This window comes from Battus philenor, unplaced genomic scaffold, assembly GCF_028537555.1.
Source record: "Battus philenor isolate CCGP_79_NKW_IND1 unplaced genomic scaffold, ilBatPhil1.0.hap1 SCAF_1, whole genome shotgun sequence".
Classification (NCBI taxonomy): domain Eukaryota; kingdom Metazoa; phylum Arthropoda; class Insecta; order Lepidoptera; family Papilionidae; genus Battus; species Battus philenor.
The window spans coordinates 748,827-772,681 of record NW_027181661.1 but is presented as its reverse complement, the minus strand read 5'-3'; the positions used below and the strand labels follow the sequence as shown (position 1 = coordinate 772,681).

At 33.2% G+C, this 23,855-nt stretch overlaps 2 protein-coding genes across 2 annotated transcripts; both read right to left on the bottom strand.

Annotated features, from left to right (window-relative positions):
* Window positions 1–6,245, bottom strand: LOC137923446 (uncharacterized). The gene is made up of 6 exons (XM_068766739.1): window positions 4,472–6,245; window positions 3,633–3,770; window positions 2,473–2,574; window positions 2,064–2,131; window positions 545–875; window positions 1–75 (listed from the first exon to the last, which is right to left on the bottom strand). The coding sequence occupies exons 1-6, from the start codon at window positions 4,625–4,627 to the stop codon at window positions 1–3; spliced, it is 870 nt and encodes a 289-aa protein (XP_068622840.1). The 5' UTR covers window positions 4,628–6,245.
* Window positions 6,246–9,570: 3,325 nt separating this feature from the next.
* On the bottom strand, window positions 9,571–15,321 carry LOC137933394 (uncharacterized). The gene is made up of 6 exons (XM_068777345.1): window positions 15,014–15,321; window positions 14,177–14,314; window positions 13,645–13,746; window positions 13,236–13,303; window positions 11,743–12,073; window positions 9,571–11,323 (listed from the first exon to the last, which is right to left on the bottom strand). The coding sequence occupies exons 1-6, from the start codon at window positions 15,167–15,169 to the stop codon at window positions 11,249–11,251; spliced, it is 870 nt and encodes a 289-aa protein (XP_068633446.1). The 5' UTR covers window positions 15,170–15,321; the 3' UTR covers window positions 9,571–11,248.
* Between the last annotated feature and the right edge of the window lie 8,534 nt (window positions 15,322–23,855).

The window sequence follows — 23,855 nt, the reverse complement described above, 5'->3', positions numbered from 1 at the left end:
TTATGTTAATATTTTCCGTATGTCATCGAGCAGAGCTTGCCTGCTTTTGCGAAGTGAAGCTGTGATTGTCTCTTCCTGTTACATATAATGTAATTAATTTATTATTTATATACAAGAGTGATTGTTAATAGGTCTACAAGCTTTGAATAGGTGATTTTATAGTTATATTATATCATATCCAAATATTAGTAGTTTCAGAAAAGTGCCTTTACAAATTACTATACATCAAAATTCATTATTGTTTACTCTCTTTTTGCAGATTTTGTACTGTCAGAAGTAATTGTTTTAACATAGTGATATACATACATATATAAATGATTTTATAAAATGCATTATTTTAATAAATGCCTCCTCAAGCTATGGATGGAATTTCATAAAATCCGTTCTCAGCTGATCTCTCAAATTTAATTGTAGATGAGCATTCACGTATAGATATATACACATGTTCAACACATGCATAGAAATCTCCTAATATAAACTGGTTAGTTAATGACTAAAAATTATGAATTTTGTATCAAAACAGTTAACCAAAACAATAACTTACCGTAAAATCAACAACTGGAGGGTTTAGGTTTTTTATTAATTCCATTCCTGCTTCCTTATCTTTGCTTGCTTCGATAACTTCACCACAGGACGAATCACTTTCAGTTTCTATATCTGCGTCCACATGGGAATTTGCATTTTTTTTATTTTTACCCTTTTCAATAATTGGTGCATTGGATGTGGAAGGTAATAACTCCGGTGACACATGTTCAGGCGTTGGCGATGTTGCTGGTAGATCCTTAGTGTTACCAGTATCGAAACTGACCAGTTCTACAGACTCATTATCCGACTCATCGTCATTTATGACTATCGTTTCTGTTTCAGGTATATGTCTGTGAAAAGGAAATCTTAAATGCGCGATACACTGATTGGTTGTACACCTGAAAGGTTTAAAGGGGTGAATGAATATATCTCTTGTCACCAAGAATCTTTATAGCTTATAGTAGAATTTTGATAAGCTCTTTTTCTTACAATATTATCAATATATTTCTCTTTATTTCTGAAACCATTGATTTTAGGATAGGTTTACAATACATTCATCACTTTAAAATTTTTACACCTATAAGAAATCATCATGTATATAATATTACAAGAATTTAATTGTTTTCATCCACTGAAACACCCCAGTGGTCATTCTCAATCCTCTGAAGAGGGATCATGATCCGCTGAAACACAGGTGCGTCTTGTTGGAGATGCCAATTATGGCAAAATCCACCTCTGACCACATCATGTAACTGTCTTTCTAGGGTACAGTTAAAAAGGTCAATACCTAATACTAACAGGATCAATTTCCTCCAAAAGATTAATTTACTCACTTTCTGGGTCAACCAGAAGATACTTTAGTCTTGACCCGGGAGTAGTACTATTTTTGGATACCAACAGAATAGTAAATGTTATTCTCATTTTGACCACCATCTAAAGGTGAAATATTTCAATTTGAAATCTATAAGATCTGAGTCCAGTAGTGGACCTCCCTATGTCTGGAATGATGATCCTAAGCTCATTGGCATATGAAGTTTTGTCAAAATAATGAAGGTACACAATAAGTAAGTGCGAGACAACAAAGATATCTCTGTTTTAGTGGAGAACTAAAACTTTTACTCTTCGTTGATGAATGAATGTTGGCAGATATTTTAAAAAACTCAGCGACTGCTACTTATAAAAACATGAAAATAAAGTATAATTGTTCCAGCAGTCGTTCCAGGATAAAGTTTGAAAGTGGTCTATGAAATAATTTAAAATGCATTTTGAATTTACAAAAAATTTTTGCCACCACATTATTGCTATAAGTGAAGTATATTTTATTGCCTATCTGTCGTCTAACCTTTCCCCAATAAATTATTCAGAAATACATCATCATCATTCTAATACTAGGATGTCCACTGATATAAATAGGCCTACCACCTAGGTAAGGTCACCAATAAGACCGATTGGAAACAGCCTTTATCCGGTGTCTTCCAAGGATCTTAACAGGTTAGTCTGTTCACCTTGTCAGTAGATGTAAAAAAATGTGTACTCACTTTTCCACCTTCGGCGCATGATTTTCTGTAATTTGGGCTGCTGTTACATTTGCAGTCGCGACATTGCTCTGAAGAAAGAATTTTAATTTAATGTTATTCTGAATTTTATCAAACATTGAGTAATCATCATTAAAACGGTATTTTTAAGTTTTACAGGCCTCTTTCATATATCTTCATTAAATCCGATGGTGGTGATCACTGACCATCAATGGTTGAATAATAGGTCATATCATCATCTCAGCCACAGGATGTTCCTCCGCTGTAAATTTTCAATTGGAACAGTTGGAAGCCTTTCAGTATACCAACCTTAATAATGTCATCCGTTCCGCTTCTGTGTGAAAGTCCTATGTTGCAATTACAGTGATGTTGATATACTAAAATAAATAAATAAATTTGGGCACAGACTTACAACACTAGTGTTCGCGTGGAGCGCCTTCGTGCAGTTCAATTGTGCCAATTTACGCCGCTTTATTAGGTTTGTGAGACTAGACGTTTGTTGCAGCCGCTTCTTCTGCAACATGGCCATATCACAATTTTTATTTCACAAAACCTATCAGTTGAACATAAACAAAAAAAATAGATATTTATTTTTAGGAATATGCTAGGCACTTTCAAAAAGTTAATTCATAGATACAACATAAATATAAATAAACATAGATTACATAGACAGTTCAGGAAATTGATTCTATCTATTAGAATCATGCAAGAAAATTGATAAAAACTCTTTTAGCACACATTTTACATTTATTTGCATATATTTTCAAGAAAATCTGTATTACACAAACCCCAGGAATGTTTCTTGCCTATATAGACTTTATTGATAATGTGTCTTATTGATCAGTTATATATAACTTTGAAAATTTTTGGTTAATAAATTGGAAATTGCTTCAAGGATTTTGTTAAAGAAGCATATTTATTGGAAATGAGCATAATGGTGTATGTTAATACAACTTGAAACAAAATAATGAAAATGTGTACAAGGAGATCAGAAATAGCTGTGCAGCAGCAAAAGCTTTAAAGAGATAAATGTATAGCTCATTTGCCATCAATTGATGTATGGTTTCAGAAATAATAATACATTAAGAAATTATTTTAAAATAACGTTTACCAAATATTAAAATTAAATATTGTTTACTGTGATCGTCATTTTGTCCAGGATAATTGTAAATGTCTTACATCTATAAGAACTTTTCGCTGACAGGTTATTTCCAATCAAGTTAAATGTTTGTGCAACAGTGTTGTAGAATCATATGATTATAAATTATTGTTTTGTAATACCCTTAAAATATATGAGGGTAGACAAACATTTGTAACTTTTTTGGTATGAACAATTAAATCAATCAATATTTTATTAGTTGGGTATCAAGGTGTTAGTTTTTCATTAAGACAAAGAATTTTCAGGTACCAACTCTTTTTAATTGCCTTTCAATATCCATTATAATCATAGCTATTAAACACATAAAGCCATTCTATCAATTATACATACACAAAAAAGCAATTGAAAATTAATTTATTACTTAACAATTACTTTGGCAACATTCAATTAAGGTTATATAAGCTAAAGTTTACCCTCATTATTTTAATGTCCCGCTTAGCGGTTTCGACCAACATGCGGATCTCTTGAGCATAATGAACCATGTCCACAAAGTTGGCTACAGCCGCTGCCATAGGCTCACACGTGTTACAAAGCTTATTACTGCGGAAATCCTGTAATAATTTAACAAAATTTACTAACTAGTATTAAAGGCCCTAAGGTTTGTATTATGTACTATGTCGTTATTTAATTTTAGCCATAGGGACATAGCACTGCTGTATGTCGTCCACACTCAAAGATATCCAATACGATCAGCAGGAAGGGAGACATCTAATATCTTCCTATAAATTCAATTAGTTTGTCTGTGGACCGTGCTTGCCAGATAATAGTGTTTGGAACTCGGAGCTTAAGGCTCCTACAGTCATTCTTAGCGCTATGTATCCTGTTCACTGCTGGTTCAACTTAATCACTTGATCTTGGAGAGAAATCCTTAGTATGACTTTGTTGTTATTTTTAATTGGTAATATTTAATTATTCCAATGTATACTTATACATGGTGCTTTGCCCACCAAAAGAGTAAATTGGAGAGATATGATATCATAGTCATTTCAGAAGAAACCCGTCCACAGCTGGATATAGCCCTTCCCTATAAATTTACTAAAAACAGGTTTGAACCGGTTTGCATCCAGTGTTTTCCGTAGACCTTAGCGAAGTCATGCGTAGGTTCCGTGGTATCCACTCCAGAACCATAAAGTCACAACAGCCATATCTTCTGCACGCTCATTTGTCACATTAACTTTGTAATCCATTGGGATTTGTCGGTATAAGTAAACATGCATATACTGCGATGTTAAATATGTTTGTATAAGCTCACCGATATGTTGCATTTCAGAGCCCCAAGGGCTTTCTGGAAAACCAGCGGCGCCGTCAGTTGGGTTTCTTCTTCGGTTCGCAGACATAATGCGCAGTAGGCCGACTTTCGTTCACTGATGTCCATGTACAATTCTAACATATTGCTCGCGTTTTCCATGGTTTTTATTTAGAATATCGGAAATACTTTTTTTAAATAAACTTCACGTTGTATATATATACGTGTATATATATACTTAACTTGTATTACATGAACAGGTTACATTATATTTTAGATCAATACTTTTTAATAATTACGAAACACTCGATGAAATATATTTTTTTTCACATCTAACTACCTAATGAAAATATTTTTACCACAGAGAAGCAAAAAGTCGCGCACCAGTTTACATACAGATAAACAATCAAAATTAGTTTGACTAAAATATGTGTTGAGAATATATATAAAAAATAAAAAATAAATGTATCGTACATTTTATAAACGTTTCGTATTGCTGGCCACTATTCTCATAATATATATTTTTTTTAAATAATTCTAACACTTCGAATTCAAATTTGAATTCCTCCGTAATGCTACCGTCGTCTTTGTATTTAGGTTAATTTTTCAGAAGCAAAGACGTCCACGGGTAATAGCTTCCAAGCATCGGCTAAACGCGTTTTAGCGGGAACGTACTGAGCGCACACTGATTGAAGTAAAGTGGTAATCAAATGAAAATCCGTAATATAATGAATGAAAAACCGGCGGGCAGAGACTTGCAGGAAAACACAAAAAAAGGGAGCGGTACGCGATTTATCGCAAGCCGTCGTGATTTCGCTACTGCTATTGTTTGGACAATTATATGATAAGAGGTGTGTGTATCCAAAATTCCGGATTTTTAACTTCTCTTCTAATTACTTCCAAATAAGAAGGAAAAAACTGCGCTCGTTGAGTCCTATATTTTAAGACCCTTATTTGGGATATCCAGTAATGGGCTTGGCCACAAGGAGCAAATAACCGGCACGACGGTCAAGGATTCTGGAGCGCCTAGCTGCCAACCTGTTCCAATTATCAGGAAACGAGCCAGCAGAGAACGTTTAGGCGTTTAAAGAATAAAATTATTTAAGTAGTTTAGAGCTATTAGGTGTTAAAAAAAAGTTCAGATTTGACCTCGGTTATAACTCCAGAAGTGGTAGGGGATCTCGGAGCATTTACCGGGAGGAAGTTCATTTGAGGCTTAAAACGGAATCTAGCTCGCAGAAGTAACCTTTCATTAAAAGCTGACATGGTAAAATCCAAATTTACACTCGTAAAGAGAGGATATTAAAAAAGAAACATTCCATAAAACTCTTTAGTATGAATCACACACTTTTAATGAAAAATTGTTAAATCACCACTGTGGTGTCGCCGGCCGTTGACTAATATTTTGCGCATGTCACCACTACAGTGTCATTGTATTTTGTGACGGTGCATTGTAATTTGGACACAGTATTGTGTTTAGTAGCGGTTAAAAATATACATATTGAGACTTCTAAATATAGTATGTACATACATAGCACAGGAAATTAATGGTTTTTGCAGACTAGCAATAACTTTTGTACAGCACCTGCATATTTAATTTGTCACATTGAGCTGTAGGGTAAGACAGGCAAATATCAACCAAGTTCAGTTTCATAGTGCTCCAACAGTTTGGTAATTTCGGAATCTACCCAAATCTCATAAGCATACTTCGCTTTGCGTTTTTTCGAAATCGCGTCGCTGCTAAATTAGTACTTATTTAGACACTATTTTAGCAATGTTTTGTAATTCTCTTTTTGTTTCTTAAATATGGCAACATATTTGTTTCGGATTGCGCCTTGTTATCAAAACTCCGAGATTCCTTTTCTATATATTTTATTAATCAATTCAATAGTTTACTGTTTTTTAATTGAATACTTTTGTATGTTTGAAATAAAATTCTATATTATTTTTATATGTTTACATTGTTCATTTTTTTTAAAAAAAGTAGTATTTACGCAACACTAGAACCTATCTTCGATATTCACATGATTTGTTTTAGAAAATCTTTATTAACTTTGCGATGTTTCAAAAATTGAGGTATTGGTGTTCTTATGTCCAATGTGCCTAATCAAATGTCGAAAAATTATACATTATTAAGGCGACTGGAAAGTAATGTCGTTTCTGTCGACATATTTTACAGAACAACCGATTAATTTTTATGGATCTGGCATTGAAAATTTGTATATTGGATGGCAATGAGTTCTTGGTAACAAAGGTGAATAAATCGTTGATTACAAACAAAATGGGTCATTAGAAAAATGTATTATATCCATTTACACTAATTTTTCTTGAGTCAGATATGTCTCTGAAATTAATAAAATTTCAATTTTATTGTGATTTAGGAATAATTATTCTTCTAGTTTGTTCAGAGCTAATACATTCATGATCCATGTGAGAATCAACAGTGCCTTCATTTTTTGACGGCTATTAGTATTATAGTGTACCCATCTGTTGTACCAAAGTATAATTTTTTTTTTCTGATTGTTTGATGATAATTTGTTGAGAAATTAATCTCTCTGGGTTTGTGAGAGCCTAGGGTCAGGTTGTTGTTCAGCATTATTCCTCATTTAGCTCCACCTGGGAGACAAGTTTAGGGTGGGCCTAGGTTAAGGTAGTAAATCCTGTGGACAAGAGGAACAATTCCCACCTCTGGATTACAACATATAAAAATGTGTTATTGTTTCTAATAAAGTTAAACACAGCAGATAATGTACTGCAGATTAATGCGCAAGCTAAGTAATATACAAAATTTATTTCTTAGACTTCTCGACTTCTAGTGTCCAACATCCTTTCTGAGAAAAACAACACAATGACTCAAGTGGCATTGGATGATGATAAAGTTGAAACTCACTGCTCACCATACTTCTACCTTAGAGTCGTAGTGTTCCAAAATTGGCTCTTAGTTTGACACATTTATTGCAAAATAATCACAATGTTTTACATACTTTTTAAAAATAAATCCCCAAATGATAAAATTACCCGTACCTGCAGACTTTGTATTAGGTAGAAGGCATATTACACCTAATAAAAAAATAATGTGACATAGTTCAACATTGATGTACATCACCCTGTCAAAGCTTTGATACCTGTAATAAATTACCCTGTATATATTGAGATCTTCCTATATTTATGTTTCAAAAAAAAATTTAAAAATTATAATTTTTATTATATCAAATAAACAAGAATTGAAAAAAAACAAAAGACTATTTTTCAATTAAAAGTATTTATGTAATGCTAATTCAAACAATGATTATCTCTCTATATTTTAATATTAAAACAATTACTTACAACAAATATCATTATTTACATTGGCTATTTTATTTTTTAGAGGTTATATGATTGATTTGACGTGTAAACAATGTTAATTGCAGATTCTTCAGAATGCAGGCCACAATTTTTACATATATATATTTTAAAATAAATAACTGCTAGTTACTATGTATTTATTTTCGGTATTTTATTAGTGCATTAGATAATTCGTACAAATGCGCCGAATCTATCAATTAAAACGTAAAGAGTTATATGTTTCTGTTATAATATTAGATTAAAGCATTATATAGAGTATATTAGTATAGTATAGTATAGAGTATTATTGAATGCAGTATTATCATTCGCAAGACAAGGCTATTAGAAATAACCAAATAATACCAGTCTCCTGTGGATATTGCAATGTAGAAACCTCAGGAATGTGCAGATTTCTTTAATTTAAACACATTTTATAATACGTAATGTATTGCACTAAACCATCATTTACAATGCCTTCTTAAATATTGACATAATGACTAACTACAACGATTGGAGCGTGAGAAGACGCGATGACTGTTTTATAGACACGTCGTATTTAAAGTTGACGTATGCCTGACAGTTCATCACTTTTGACAATTAAAACCTAAAACACGAGTATATTTTAAATATGTTATTTAAATAATGTTTTAATTATGGAAATTTATCAACCAGCAGTTATTAATAATGTTCCGTATGGAACTCTAAAGCAGTTAACTTCACACAACAGTCTTTCATCACATTTAGAATAGAATCTTTGTAACCTTAAGCCTAACGTGTATGCATTAAGGATCCTCGTTACTCTGTGCAGTATTTCATTATAATAATTAGGCAATTTAAGTTTTACTCTAAATCGAGACATTATCTTTTTAAATCTCTTGTCAGGTGTATTTGGAAACTATACCTGTATGATCGTTCTTGAATAAATTGTACCAGATGTAAAATTTATATTTAGAAATATAAATAGTTGTAACTAGGAAAAAGTTTTAAAAATTTATTTATAAAATCCATTCTTGATAACTTTTAACATACCAAAAAAATACTTTTGCAGAGTATTATGCTTATAACATTAGTTAGAATACATGCTTTTTTTAATGACGCCACAAAAAACTCCTTGTGGTTAGAATTTCGTTCCATCGACCCGTTTTGTCTCTGCCGCTCAAGAAAATCAAAGACTGTAGCTACCGCCACCTACCACAGTCTTTAGATCAAGGCCAAAAATGTTATCGAGCGAATAAATTCAAATAATGGTGGTAATTTAAATATAATTTCACAAAACTAGGTAAGAGTACATTGCCGCGTAACAATAGACTATTCTGAACAAAAACACGTGTACGACGCCTAGCAACACAACGTGTTAAATATAAAAAAGTATAAAAAAGGTTTTAAGCGGGCCAGTCAGTCGCTAACATTTTGTGCTAGTCTCCGGACGACGCGAAAGTTTAATCGTTGGCTTTGTGAAACGCATAGCAACAACCGCATATGCGCAGATTTACTTCGAATATGTTTGTTCCACACCTAGCATCTGGACTCATGTCGAAACCAGCCTGTAATATAATTAAAAAAAAAATGTAACAATTCCATCAATCAGATCTATCCTCGTAGGCAGGAAAGCCGTTTTGGAGGAGTCTTTGATAAGTCTTTAACATTTTAAAAAGTAAATGAGGAACTAAGAAAACTGTTAAAATGACTAAGTATTTAGCGTGTAGGCTTAGAATTACTCTAAAAAAATAAAACAAATTAAATGGAGAAAAATTGTTTATTCTTATAAATTTGTAGTTTTCTTCAAACTTTCCAAGTTGTCACAATAAAGTTACAATTTTAATTAATATTAGTAAATCAATCATAAACATTTATGAACAATATATTATCTATGACATATATGTTGACATCGCCCCTTTGACATCTCAAATCGAAAAGGCGGGAAATTCAACACCATTGTCTATTTAAATTCGTAAGTCATGCAAATTATATATTACCATACAAAACGTGTTGTAATTTTCTTTTGGTTATGAGTAATAAATATGTCTATATTTAAATAGGATCATAAAATCACTTTTTTTTTAAGAAAACATAATTGTATATAATTTATATTTCATAAATCATATGGCACCTGCTCTTAAATAATTATATACAACCTGTAAATGATTCAAAAACACTTGTGTAAAAAAAACATAACATAAAAATATAATAATAAATATTGTGCCCCTTTTGTCTGTCAAAGTTTAAGCAACATAACAATAAATCCTATTTCTGAACAAAATAATAATGAATTATATTAGTAATGCTTATTTCTAAACAAATAAAATATATCATACTTCTATACAATATCTATCTTTATGATTTAATTAAGACTGAGAGGTGATCTATTGGGTAGTATGGTCAAATCATATTAGAGTCCAAAACAAAATATCACAGCTTTCTTTTATTTTTTTAAATTGACCCTCATTTTATTTGTCACATCAGGCAGAAAAAATAGACTTATGGCTAAGATCAGCTGGGTTAATTCTGTGGAATAGGTTAAATTGTTTATGGTCTTAAAAGATCAATATTTCCGATATTCCTAATCAAATTTGAAGGTACTATGACAATTATATATAAAATTTAAGGGGAACCCTTGGAACTTACTATAATTTTTAATGCATAAGTTAGACTACATGATTGTAGATTGAAAATAAAGGTAATATCTTCTTACAATCATATACTGGTAATAATAATTTTGTAATACATTTTTAAATACATCACAAAGTAAAAATTTTTTTGGTTTTCATACAAATTATTGGCTACCTGGCTTTTGGCCAAAATGAAATTACTTTAACTTTAATCACTTACAAGTCTAGCGTACCTAGTACATTAATTCTTGGCATATACAATTAGTCGGAGATTGAGTAATTGGCAATAATTATTCATTCTATTTATTGTCTCAATTATTCAATTCAATTGGTTTAACACAGCTTAAAAATTAAGTATAGACACGTGACATTGGCTGGAGGGCTTTTTGCTACCTCACTGCAAATGTAGGGAATAAGTGATATAAGCATAACACGTTGAGCGCTATGTCAGCCATCGGTGGCTTACAGCATGTAACACGAGAACTAAAAAATGTCCATTTTACGGAATAACAGAAAATTTATTTAAAATTTGCTTAATTTAGTACAATTATACGATTAATGGGATAGACTGAGACACATCAAACATAAAAATGGCACTCACAAGTATCACAAAATGTTACAGCACGCTGCTTGGTCTTCTACCTTGCCATCATTCTACTGTCTTTTCTTACATTTTCAGAGACTTTTACCAATTTTCTTTGAAGTTTGCACATTTAAAAAATCAGCGTGGCGCTCAACGTTTTAAGTAATTTCAATTTTTAGCAACTTACTTACAACTAGTTATACAACATAAGTGCGGTCAGACTTTCTGTATGAAAAAATAAATTGTAAAGATTCTTCACATTGTTCTTTACATTATCAAATTCCGTATGTTATCGAGCAAAGCTTGCCTGCTTTTGCGAAGTGAAGCTGTGATTGTCTCTTCCTGTTACATATAATGTAATTAATTTATTATTTATATACAAGAGTGATTGTTAATAGGTCTACAAGTTATATAAGTATATAATTAGTGGTTTCAGAAAAGTGCCTTTACAAATTACTATACATAAAAATTCATTATTGTTTACTCTCTTTTTGCAGATTTTGTACTGTCAGAAATAATTGTTTTATATAAGTGATTTTAAAAAATGCATTATTTTAATAAATGCCTCCTCAAGCTATGGATGGAATTTCATAAAATCCGTTCTCAGCTGATCTCTCAAATTTAATTGAAGATGAGCATTCACATGTAGATATATACACATGTTCAACACATGCATAGAAATCTTTTAATATAAACTGGTTAGTTAATGACTAAAAACTATGGATTTTGCATCAAAACAGTTAACCAAAACAATAACTCACCGTATCATCAACAACTGGAGAGTTTTGGTTTCTTAGTACTTCCATTCCTGCTTCCTTATCTATGCTTGCTTCGATAACTGCACCACAGGACGAATCACTTTCAGTTTCTATATCTGCGTCCACATGGGAATCTTCATTTTTTTTATTTTCACCCTTTTCAATAATTGGTGCATTGGATGTGGAAGGTAATAACTCAGGTGGCACATGTTCAGGCGTTGGCGATGTTGCTGGTAGATCCTTAGTGTTGCCAGAATCGAAACTGACCAGTTCCACAGACTCATTATCCGACTCTTCGTCATTTATGACTATCGTTTCTGTTTCAGGTATATGTCTGTGAAAAGGAAATTTTAAATGCGCGATACACTGATTGGTTTTACAACTGAAAGGTTTAAAGGGGTGAATGAATATATCACTTGTCACCAAGAATCTTTATAGCTTATAGTAGAATTTTGATAAGCTCTTTTTCTTACAATATTATCAATATATTTCTCTTTATTTCTGAAACCATTGATTTTTGGAAAGGTTTACAATACATTCACCACTTTAAATTTTTTACACCTATAAGAAATCAGTATGTATAAAATATTACAAGAATTAAATTGTTTTCATCCACTGAAACACCCCAGTGGTCATTCTCAGTCCTCTGATGAGGGATCATAATCCAATGAAACACAGGTGCGTCTTGTTGGAGATGCCAATTATGGCAACATCCACCTGTGACCACTTCATGTAACAGTCTTTCTAGGGTACAGTTGAAATGAAGGTTAATACCTAATACTAACAGGATCAATTTCCTCTAAAAGATTAATTTACTCGCTTTCTGGGCCAACCAGAAGATACTTTAGTCATGACATGAATAGTAAATGTTATTCTCATTTTGACCACCATCTAAAGGTGAAATATTTCAATTTGAAATCTATAAGATCTGAGTCCAGTAGTGGACCTCCCTATGTCTGGAATGATGATCCTAAGCTCATTGGCATATGAAGTTTTGTCAAAATAATGAAGGTACACAATAAGTAAGTGCGAGACAACAAAGATATCTCTGTTTTAGTGGAGAACTAAAACTTTTACTCTTCATTGATGACTGAATGTTGGCAGATATTTTAAAAAACTCAGCGACTGCTACTTATAAAAACATGAAAATAAAGTATAATTGTTCCAGCAGTCGTTTCACGATAAAGTTTGAAAGTGGTCTATGAAAAAATTTAAAATGCATTTTGAATTTACAAAAAATTTTTGCCACCACATTATTGCTATAAGTGAAGTATATTTTATTGCCTATCTGTCGTCTAACCTTTCCCCAATAAATTATTCAGAAATACATCATCATCATTTTAATACTAGGATGTCCACTGATATAAATAGGCCTACCACCTAGGTAAGGTCACCAATAAGACCGATTGGAAACAGCCTTTATCCGGTGTCTTCCAAGGATCTTAACAGGTTAGTCTGTTCACCTTGTCAGTAGATGTAAAAAAATGTGTACTCACTTTTCCACCTTTGGCGCATGATTTTCTGTAATTTGGGCTGCTGTTACATTTGCAGTCGCGACATTGCTCTGAAGAAAGAACTTTAATTTAATGTTATTCTGAATTTTATCAAACATTGAGTAATCATCATTAAAACAGTATTTTTAAGTTTTACAGGCCTCTTTCATATATCTTCATTACATCCGATGGTGGTGATCACTGACCATCAATGGTTGAATAAAAGGTCATATCATCATCTCAGCCACAGGATGTTCCTCCGCTGTAAATTTTCAATTGGAACAGTTGGAAGCCTTTCAGTATACCAACCTTAATAATGTCGTCCGTTCCGCTTCTGTGTGAAAGTCCTATGTTGCAATTACAGTGATGTTGATATACTAAAATAAATAAATAAATTTGGGCACAGACTTACAACACTAGTGTTCGCGTGGAGCGCCTTCGTGCAGTTCAATTGTGCCAATTTACGTCGCTTTATTAGGTTTGTGAGACTAGACGTTTGTTGCAGCCGCTTCTTCTGCAACATGGCCATATCACAATTTTTTATTTCACAAAACCTATCAGTTGAACATAAACAAAAAAAACAGATATTTATTCTTAGGTATATGCTAGGCACTTTCAAAGAGTTAATACATAGATACAACATAAATATAAATATACATAGATTACATAGACAGTTCAGGACATTGTAACATTTTAAGTATGAACAATTGAATCAATCAATATTTTATTAGTCGGGTATCAAGGTATTGGTTTTTCATTAAGACAAAGAATTTTCAGGTACCAACTCTTTTTAATTGCCTTTCAATATCCATTATAATCATAGCTAACAAACACATAAAGCCATCTATCAATTATACATACACAATAAAGCAATTGAAAATTAATTTATTACTTAACAATTACTTTGGCAACATTCAATTAAGGTTATATAAGCTAAAGTTTACCCTCATTATTTTAATGTCCCGCTTAGCGGTTTCGACCAACATGCGGATCTCTTGAGCATAATGAACCATGTCCACAAAGTTGGCTACAGCTGCTGCCATAGGCTCACACGTGTTACAAAGCTTATTACTGCGGAAATCCTGTAATAATTTAACAAAATTTACTAACTAGTATTAAAGGCCCTAAGGTTTGTATTATGTACTATGTTGTTATTTAATTTTAGCCATAGGGACATAGCACTACTGTATGTCGTCCACACTCAAAGATATTCAATTCGATCAGCAGGAAGGGAGACATCTAACACCTTCCTATAAATTCAATTAGCTTGTCTGTGGACTGTGCTTGCCAGATAATAGTGTTTGGAACTCGGAGCTTAAGGCTCCTACGGTCATTCTTAGCGCTATGTATCCTGTTCACTGCTGGTTCAACTTAATCACTTGATCTTGGAGAGAAATCCTTAGTATGACTTTGTTGTTATTTTTAATTGGTAATATTTAATTATTCCAATGTATACTTATACATGGTGCTTTGCCCACCAAAAGAGTAAATTAGAGATATGATATCATAGTCATTTCAGAAGAAACCCGTCCATAGCTGGATAAAGCCCTTCCCTATAAATTTACAAAAAACAGGTTTGAACCGGCTTGCATCCAGTGTTTTCCGTAGACCTTAGCGAAGTCATGCGTAAATTCCGTGGTATCCACTCCAGAACCATAAAGTCACAACAGCCATCTCTTCTGCACGCTCATTTGTCACATTAACTTTATAATCCATTGGGATTTGTCGGTATAAGTAAACATGCATATACTGCGATGTTAAATATGTTTCTATAAGCTCACCGATATGTTGCATTTCAGAGCCCCAAGGGCTTTCTGGAAAACCAGCGGCGCCGTCAGTTGGGTTTCTTCTTCGGTTCGCAGACATAATGCGCAGTAGGCCGACTTTCGTTCACTGATGTCCATGTACAATTCTAACATATTGCTCGCGTTTTCCATGGTTTTTATTTAGAATATCGGAAATGCTTTTTTTAAATAAACTTCACGTTGTATATATATACGTGTATATATATACTTAACTTGTATTACATGAACAGGTTACATTATATTTTAGATCAATACTTTTTAATAATTACGAAACACTCGATGAAATATATTTATTTTCACATCTAACTAGCCAATAAAAATATTTTTACCACAGAGAAGCAAAATGTCACGCACCAGTTTACGTACAGATAAACAGCCAAAATTAGTTTGACTAAAATATGTGTTGAGAATATATATAAAAAATAAATGTATCGTACATTTTATAAACGTTTCGTATTGCTGGCCACTATTCTCATAATATATATTTTTTAAAATAATCCAAAATTCCGGATTTTTAACTTGTCTCTTCTAATTACTTCCAAATAAGAAGAAAAAAAAATGGCGTCTCGCCAATAAATCCAATAATGGGCTTGGCCACAAGGAGCAAATAACCGGCACGACGGTCAAGGATTCCGGAGCGCCTAGCTGCCAAACTGTTCCAATTATCAGGAAAGAAGCCAACAGAGAACGTTTAGGCGTTAAAAGAATAAAATTAGTTAAGTAGTTTAGAGCTATTAGGTGTTAAAAAAAAGTTCAGATTTGACCTCGGTTATAACTCCAGAAGTGGTTGCGGATCTTGGAGCATTTACCGGGAGGAAATTCATTTGAGGCTTAAAACGGAATCTAGCTCGCAGAAGTAACCTTTCATTAACAGCTGACATGGTAAAATCCAAATTTACACTCGTAAAGAGAGGATATCAAGAAAGAAACATTCCATAAACTCTTTGAAATAGTAATGGTCCGTAACGTCTTAGACGCAGTGCAGAGATGATTTGCTCGCAAAATTTCCAAGTCCTATCGCACAATAGGCCTTACTATGGCAATATTGCCACTGGATGTGTGATCCCGCGAGGTCTTGAGGGATCGTGTGCGTTAGCTTTTTGAAGATGGATAAGGTCTAGCCACATCACACGTGGTGGAACGAGCCGGTCTCGAGGACCCAGTATTGGGAGGTCAAGTGGAACGTGAAAAGAGGGGGGTCCAGGTATACACTTACAGAGGGTCGAGAAGATCTAGGGCAGCGCGCTAGCGCCAGCGTCTTGAGCTGGCGTGGCTGACTGAAATCTCGTGCAAGAAAACTAAAGGCGAGAATTACTGCACTGTCGTCCAGGACGAAATGTGCGCTGTATCGAGGGCTGTTAAGGACATTTTACAGATGCCCGATCGAAATATCGAAATCCTCAGCGACTCGTGGTTATCACTTGAGTTACAGATCGATCGGACTTCTTGTCACGCGATAGCGTTCGAAATAAAATAAAATTGGCCGACGTCACAGGGATTGGAAAGGTTGTAAAATTCAAGTGAGTCAACCCACATGTGTGGTAGGAGAGGTATGAACGGGCCAATGAATAGACGAAAGAGGCAGGACTGAAATTATGGAAAAAATCGCTGGTTTCACTGGGTGCCTATTTAGCATGCTAAGCACCTGCTTAGGCAAGAGGCAATAGATGTCCGACAGAAACGATAAACGGAACTAAAAATCTATGTAGTAGAAATGACCATGTAACCAACATATGAAACGTCTCTACTTATTGGCGGCAGTGGAATAAACTAGGAATAGACACCGAGAAGGGACGCAAGATAAGCGCAGTGCCGCACGGTTACGAAAAAGACTAGGAAAAGAGAAAAACAATTTTAAAGTTTTATTTTTGTTCTTTATTTTACAATTAATGTATTAAAGTGTATATCCGCTATTTATATTATCTGTAACTTATTTCTACTAATATTGGGTCACACCGGGAGAGGAAATTTTCGCACATCAAATGTCAGAACTTTTTTTTTCTACTACAAGTTGTCAAAACTAATGCCTCCATTTCGTTAGTACATTTTCTCTATGCCGCCATATTTTGTTATACTTCAGCCATTGCTTGAAGACAGTTGTCTGTCAAAAAACAATTATTTTGGCTTTCTTTATTTATTACGAATTTACCAACATACTCGTTATAATCATTCACCTATTACGTAAAATCGCATATAACTTACGCGTAAGACTTTACTTTTTATAGTCTATTTATAAAAAAACAATTTTCAGTCGATTTATTTATATTTATTTAATAAAAGTGCATTTCTTAATTAAAATGATAGACTTGTAAACTGACAAAAAATTGTATGACAAAAATCGTATTAATTCCTTGACAGATGGGCTTTATAGTTCTAGACGTGCTAGCAAAATATATATTTTTTTAACGAAACAATTAAAACATTAAAAATATTTCAATATTGTGTCACTAGATGACGTTAAAATCAATTTATTCATTATGCCAGCTTAAATTTATGATTTTAAAGTTGGTGTTGTCAGGATTTTTATCCGGAGGCCTAAAAGTGTCTCTTGCACTAGGAGCACATCAATTTGGTTAGTTATGCTTTTGTTTGGCTAGTTAGGTATAAAACGGTATGACCGCTAGTACTTTAAGGTATTTCTATGATCCTTTAAAATTGAATATCCAGTTGATATGACAGTTGGTGTTTTATTAACGTACCGGTAGATGGTGTTGAAATTAATTTAAATTTTTTGTTATAAATTTTACAAAATATTCTTATGGTATCTTTACAGCTCGACGCCCATGCCTTGCAGTGGGCATCTTTTGGCAGAAACGAAGAAGAACTGTACAAGAGCTTAAAGATAAGCTTTTTATATTACCTGTGCTACATATAATTGAACCTTTACTATTTAGTGTAAAAAGGGCACTCTTCGTATCTTTAACTTGAGTGCCTTTATAGGCCAGTTCAATCGAACATTCTAGATTGTTGAATTGAATTTTTTTATTTTTTTTATTTACACAACTGGTCACTTTGAACCCATGTTGATAGTAACATAAACATATGAATAAAATAACATTACATGTTTTTTTTCTATTCTAAGCTTGCGTACATACCGATTTATCATATATTTATTATGATTATTTTCCACATATATAAGAATAAAAACCTAAATCATGTATATGCGTAGTCATAATTTAAATTTCATTGAACATTTCTCTGGGGAAGTTGAGTAACGAAAGATTAGTAAGTAATAGCTTTAAAGCTGTGAATATATAGCTAATTTACCAGCAAAAAGTTTACACCTATTTCCGATCATTTTGTATAAAGTCATCACTTTCAAATAGGTTTCGTTAATTTTTTTATTAGTTAATGTCACTTTGACAGGCCAATGACATCTGACGGTACAAAATAGGTTATGATTAAATTTAATACATTATTTTATGAATACATTAGATAGAATACATTAGACTATGATGATATATGCGTAATTCGAATTTTGAAAACAATTTTTAATGCATTATCATAACTTTCATCTGATGTATGTATATATTTTTTTATGAAACTATTAAGTATGGACGCCCAATGCAAGACATAGGCTTTCCTCAAAGATATCTATAGGGGGATTTACCATTACTTGGTCGCTTGGCAGAGGGATTTGCGTCTCAATATGGACTCTGTGTTTAGCACTAATTGGTGTAACATAACTCTTGAAGATGCCCCGTGGAGGGGTGAAACATGTCTTGAGTAATTTGGAGGTGGCGGTTGTGTGGTTCGCATTGTTTGCCGCATACGCATTTCTCAGCGGGCTGGCGGGCGGTGCATTTCATTGCACGACTACCACTGCATGTGCGGAAGTGGCTAAATATTGGTCCTTTTCTTACTTAGGATGGACTTCCGCGAGGTAACGCCTGATTCTATTAAATATCTCAGTATGGTGTTATAGTATGTAGAAGACGCTGCTGTCAATCCTTAAACCTATTTATAAGTAGTGATAATCCTAATTATAGCATAAATTGCGAATAATCTAAAATTGCATTATTTATGAATCGAACCAGCGATTATTGATCGCAAATCTCAATCCTCCACCTCTGGGCTACCACAGATCTATGCCAGATAGAGTGTACGACACAATAATACACAGAAAATGTAGTAGTAGTATTACTCCTGTAAAGTTTTTATAACAATCACCCTGTATATATTTAAATATGATACGATGCCATGTCAAATTGATAGTTCTTTGGTAGACCAATTCGTTAAAACATCAGGCAATATTACTTGCATGCAATATTGAGGCAGCGGGTGGTCACTTTGGCGCCGAATTACACTGTTCCTTGCCCGCATTCGATGAAGTCACGTGTTTACTCGAATAAAGCTAGTGACACATTGAGTTTTCTTAATATACACGTCGCTCCTGTATTTGCAAGTTCTATAGCATACAGTGAGCTGGAGTTAGGAGAAAGAGTTTTGCCACATCTTTGAGATATTGCCGAAAAATTATAATTGATGTTATAAGTTAAAATGCAACATGAGTTGGGTAAAAATAAGCACAAGACAACAAATTGTTAATTACAATAAAGTAAGTGATAACAATAGAAGTAAGAGAAGCGACATGTGTATGGTGAGTAAATAAATGAAAATGTAAAGAATACAAGAAGAGTAATAGAGATTACGTAGAACGGTAGAGAAGAGTGATAAGAAAACAGACTGAAAATGATGTTTAAAAGTACAGTTCCCTGTACCACACAGAATTTATGAAAGTGGCTACGAGAGGCTAAAAATATAGTTGATATTAAAGTACTGCTCATTCTGTACGAAATTGAACGGAAGATATTCGTACATGAACGAAATTATTTATATAGCTCAACGGATTGTTAATTTGAAGATAAACTGCTAAGTTTACCTAGCGTTTTACTCACAAGGTAGACAGACTATTTTCAGATCATCGGTAAGATCTGAATGCAGACCGTTTCAAACCGGTTCAAATCTCAATTCAAATCTATGGTCAGGTCCATCACCAGCAGATATCTTTCGATAGAAATGATGATGAAGGTGATGATGAATAAGTATTATTTACGAAAATAGCGCCTACTAAATATCTATAATGTTTTCTTTAAGTTTCCTTGCGTATGCAAGTAATATTTACGAATTTTGTTAGATATCCTTGATAATAGATATTGGTTAGAAAGATTTTATCGCTTTTGAGTTAATAAAAAATATATTTATATGCTATTTTTCAGAAATTCGTTTATACAACATTGAAAGTATTAACAGAACTCTTATTGATCAACAATTTCGCGAGTTGTAATAGTTGTGGAGAAGATGCAGGAAGAAACTCCACAACAATACATATTTTAGTAAACACAGATCTATATCTAGTCAAGTGTATATATATGTACACTTGACTAGATCAAGCCTAAATCAAAATCATCAAGCAACATCACTGCCAAGGATTCCTATCATTAAAATATTTGTTTATTGAATAATATGCCATGTCTGTCAGTTTAATTTGAAAATACGTTTTGAATTTTACTGAAGGAGTAATTTAAGTGACGAATGTATTAAACTGAAGACAACAACAACAACAACTATAGTTGTAACATTTATTGATCATTTTAGTCTACCTATATAGATGTCCATTGTAAGGCGCAGGCGATCCCCAAAGGTTTACATCATGACCAGTCGTGGTGCCCGTATACAGCGACTTCCCCGAGACTGTTTCCATAATTTAGATAATTATAAATATACTAGCTGATCCTGCAAACGTTGTTTTGCAATGTATGTTATTTCAACGAAACTAATAAAACAAAAAATAAGTGTTGATCGTAGAGGGATGAAAATTTAGGCTTGTATGTATTTTTGTATGTTGTGTCATAAAAAAAATGTAGGGGTTGACCACCCTTAACATTTAGGGGGATGAAAAACAGATGTTGTACGATTCTTCACCCTGGCCGATATGCGCGCTAAGATTTACGAAAATCGGTCGAGCCGTTTCGGAGAAGTTCAATCACGCACATCGTGACACGAGAATTTTATACATTAGAATAAATTTAATTAATAACAAAATTATGGGAGACTTATTCTATATAATATATGGCATGGAATAATAGATTTGTACTACCATAATTTGAGATGTGGAACATCCACTGCTAGACTTAGACACAGGAGGCTGGTTACATCTAGCATCTTACGATCTTCGCAACTTGCCTGACCACATTGTGGTCATGTCCTGTGATCGTCCACTCCGGCTCCAGCGACCATCTGTTGTGCGCTTTGTGGTTTACCCAAAACCACTCCCACCTGCCAATTTACTGGGTTACTTAGTTTTTTTTTTTAAATAAACTTTCTTTTGTAAACACGGTACGAGTTGTAATCTTTGCTTGGTGAACGACATACGAGTATATTTCATCTACATATGTCAAATTATGATTCGTAATTTAATCCTTGTGGAATCATTACATTGGATATCCCCCTACTGGGGGCAGCAAAAAGGTGAAACTAATATGGTTTACTATCTTATTTTAGCCTACGAGAACGCTTTCGTATATTAACGCGTTTCGTATATAAACTCGATAAAGCATAGACCCATATCTTGCTCAGGAATACGCCTAATACACGAAATGCCCATCATGACCCAGTGTCTGTGATCGGACAGGACCTTTCCTTACCATCAATAGGGTCAACAGTACTTGGCGGGTCATGTTTCAGAAGGAGGCAGTCGAATAGGATCGACAGATGCCAATCGGTGATGACATCATTAGTACAGAGTCATATTTCGTGTCGACCTTCCGTTTGATCACCGGTGGTACTTTTCCAGAATCCTTCACGCCTCGCAGAGAACCACCGAGGTGTTATAGTAGGTAGGAACCTGACAGAACCCTGGAAAATTTACTTTCAGAGATCCACATCTTGAGATTCGTGCGGTAGAACACGTTCAATCTGCCGCGATAGCCTGGTAATAATGGTTAGGTGGTATGGTGCAACCTCCTCCAATTTACAGGTGCGAATATGAAATCCCGTTATCTCTCTTTTCTTCTTCGCAGTCTCCTTCTATTTTTGGTTCCAAGGCTTCGATTTTATCCATCTTTGTTTATTAAGTAAATACTATCTCTCGATCCACAATCGTCGAAGGCTTTCATTACTTTAAAAAACTCGTTATTATTATTATTTTGGCCATAGGATTTCTATTGATGGATAAAGGAGTCTCCTATAGAGTATCTGTCACATCTGTTGGTGGACGTTTCATCCTTACTTTATTTCAAAATAAAACATTATTTTTTTATTATTTATTAATTACTATATAAATACCAGTGCTAAAATTTGCAATCGTGTTCAAATTGATTTAGATTCTTTGTTGATTAAATTATATACTAACGGTTATGAAAATATATACAAAAACTGTTTAATGTTTTACCAAATTTCACTGATACGTTTTGTGGTTTAGTAACTGTCCCGAACAATCCTCTAAATCAGTGATTGATCAGAGTTGCAGTCTCAGAGCTTCGCAATTGTTGATAATTTATTATTAAAGCATCAGGTTCATCCTTCTCATTAAAAATATTGATTTATTGCTTATATTATTTTATTTATAGTATTTTAATGTTTATTTAATGTTACGTATATTTTACATAACAGATACAAAATTTTATTTTGAGTAGTTTTAATTTAAATTCAATTAATAAATGTATAAATTAACATGTTTTTTTACTATAAGTTTTAAACACTAAACTTTACTACAGTTAGAAATTTACAGGAAATCAATATCAGGTAAGTAGGGGGTCTACCCAACACGGAAAAACATGGCAAGGGGTCTACGACACAAAAAAGTTTGGGGAACTCAGCTCTAAATATTAATTGATTCAAAATAAACTACATAAATTCGCATTTATATTAGTGTTGTAATACAACATAAAATTAAAGATGTGTGCGTACCATGTTTAAATTTAATTGAAATTGAAAAGCTCTTCCAATGATTTTATTATGAGATACTGGGCAGCGAAATCCTCGCATAAACAGGATGTTTCGTTATAGGTGTAAAACATTTAAAGGGAATGGTACAAAAAATCAATGGCTGAAACCAAAATAAATAGCTAGAATAAAAGATATTATAGTATTATAGTAAGAAAAAGAGTCTCGAAAATTCCTATAACTACGTATTGAAATTAAATGAAGTATGTCTCGTCGCTATCTTTGGAGAAAGCCAATACCTTGCAGCGAAGGCCCATCGTCTGAAAAAAGAAAAAAGAATCAGGTTTACTATCTGTCACTGTAGACCTTTTTATATCTTTATTGTACACGTTAAAATACATTTAATAAGTCTTATAATAATATACAAAAAAGTACAATGGGCGATCTTATCACACAAGGCAATCTCTTACAGCCAACCATAGTATGGAAAATGTAAAAGTACTAATAATGGGTAGTTTACGTGTACAAAAAATACATATTTAAATAAAATCGGTAAAAAAACTTTTAAGTTAAACGGTTTTATTTGATACCCATATTGTGGTGGTTGTGGAAAAATATGTACCTAGTCCGCCATATTGGAACGGCGTAAATCTTGAATTTTAAATTTTGAGATAATCATCGTGTTTTACTAGTGTAGCCCTTTCATTTGATACCCATATTGAGGGGGTTAAGGAAAAATATGTATCTGCCATTTTGTATCGGTTGGCCATCTTAGATTTATAATGTTATTGATTTTATTATATTGTATTGTCATCTAAATTAAATGTGTGTACCATATTTCAGATCAATCTGACAACGGGAAGGTGCTTAAATTTCAATTTCTAATTTTGACCCAAATAAATAAATAAATTCCGTACGGGTCGAAAAACGG

What these genes read in the sequence shown, in the direction of transcription:
- LOC137923446 (XM_068766739.1), bottom strand. Translation starts at nt 4,627, where the DNA reads ATGGAAAACGCGAGCAATATGTTAGAATTGTACATGGACATCAGTGAA. An exon ending in GGGACATTAAAATAATGAGG is followed by an intron (nt 2,575 to 3,632) that starts GTAAACTTTAGC and finishes GCCATGTTGCAG; the next exon opens with AAGAAGCGGCTGCAACAAAC. An exon ending in CATGCGCCGAAGGTGGAAAA is followed by an intron (nt 876 to 2,063) that starts GTGAGTACACAT and finishes TCCTTTTCACAG; the next exon opens with ACATATACCTGAAACAGAAA.
- LOC137933394 (XM_068777345.1), bottom strand. Translation starts at nt 15,169, where the DNA reads ATGGAAAACGCGAGCAATATGTTAGAATTGTACATGGACATCAGTGAA. An exon ending in CATGCGCCAAAGGTGGAAAA is followed by an intron (nt 12,074 to 13,235) that starts GTGAGTACACAT and finishes TCCTTTTCACAG; the next exon opens with ACATATACCTGAAACAGAAA. An exon ending in CTCCAGTTGTTGATGATACG is followed by an intron (nt 11,324 to 11,742) that starts GTGAGTTATTGT and finishes TATATGTAACAG; the next exon opens with GAAGAGACAATCACAGCTTC.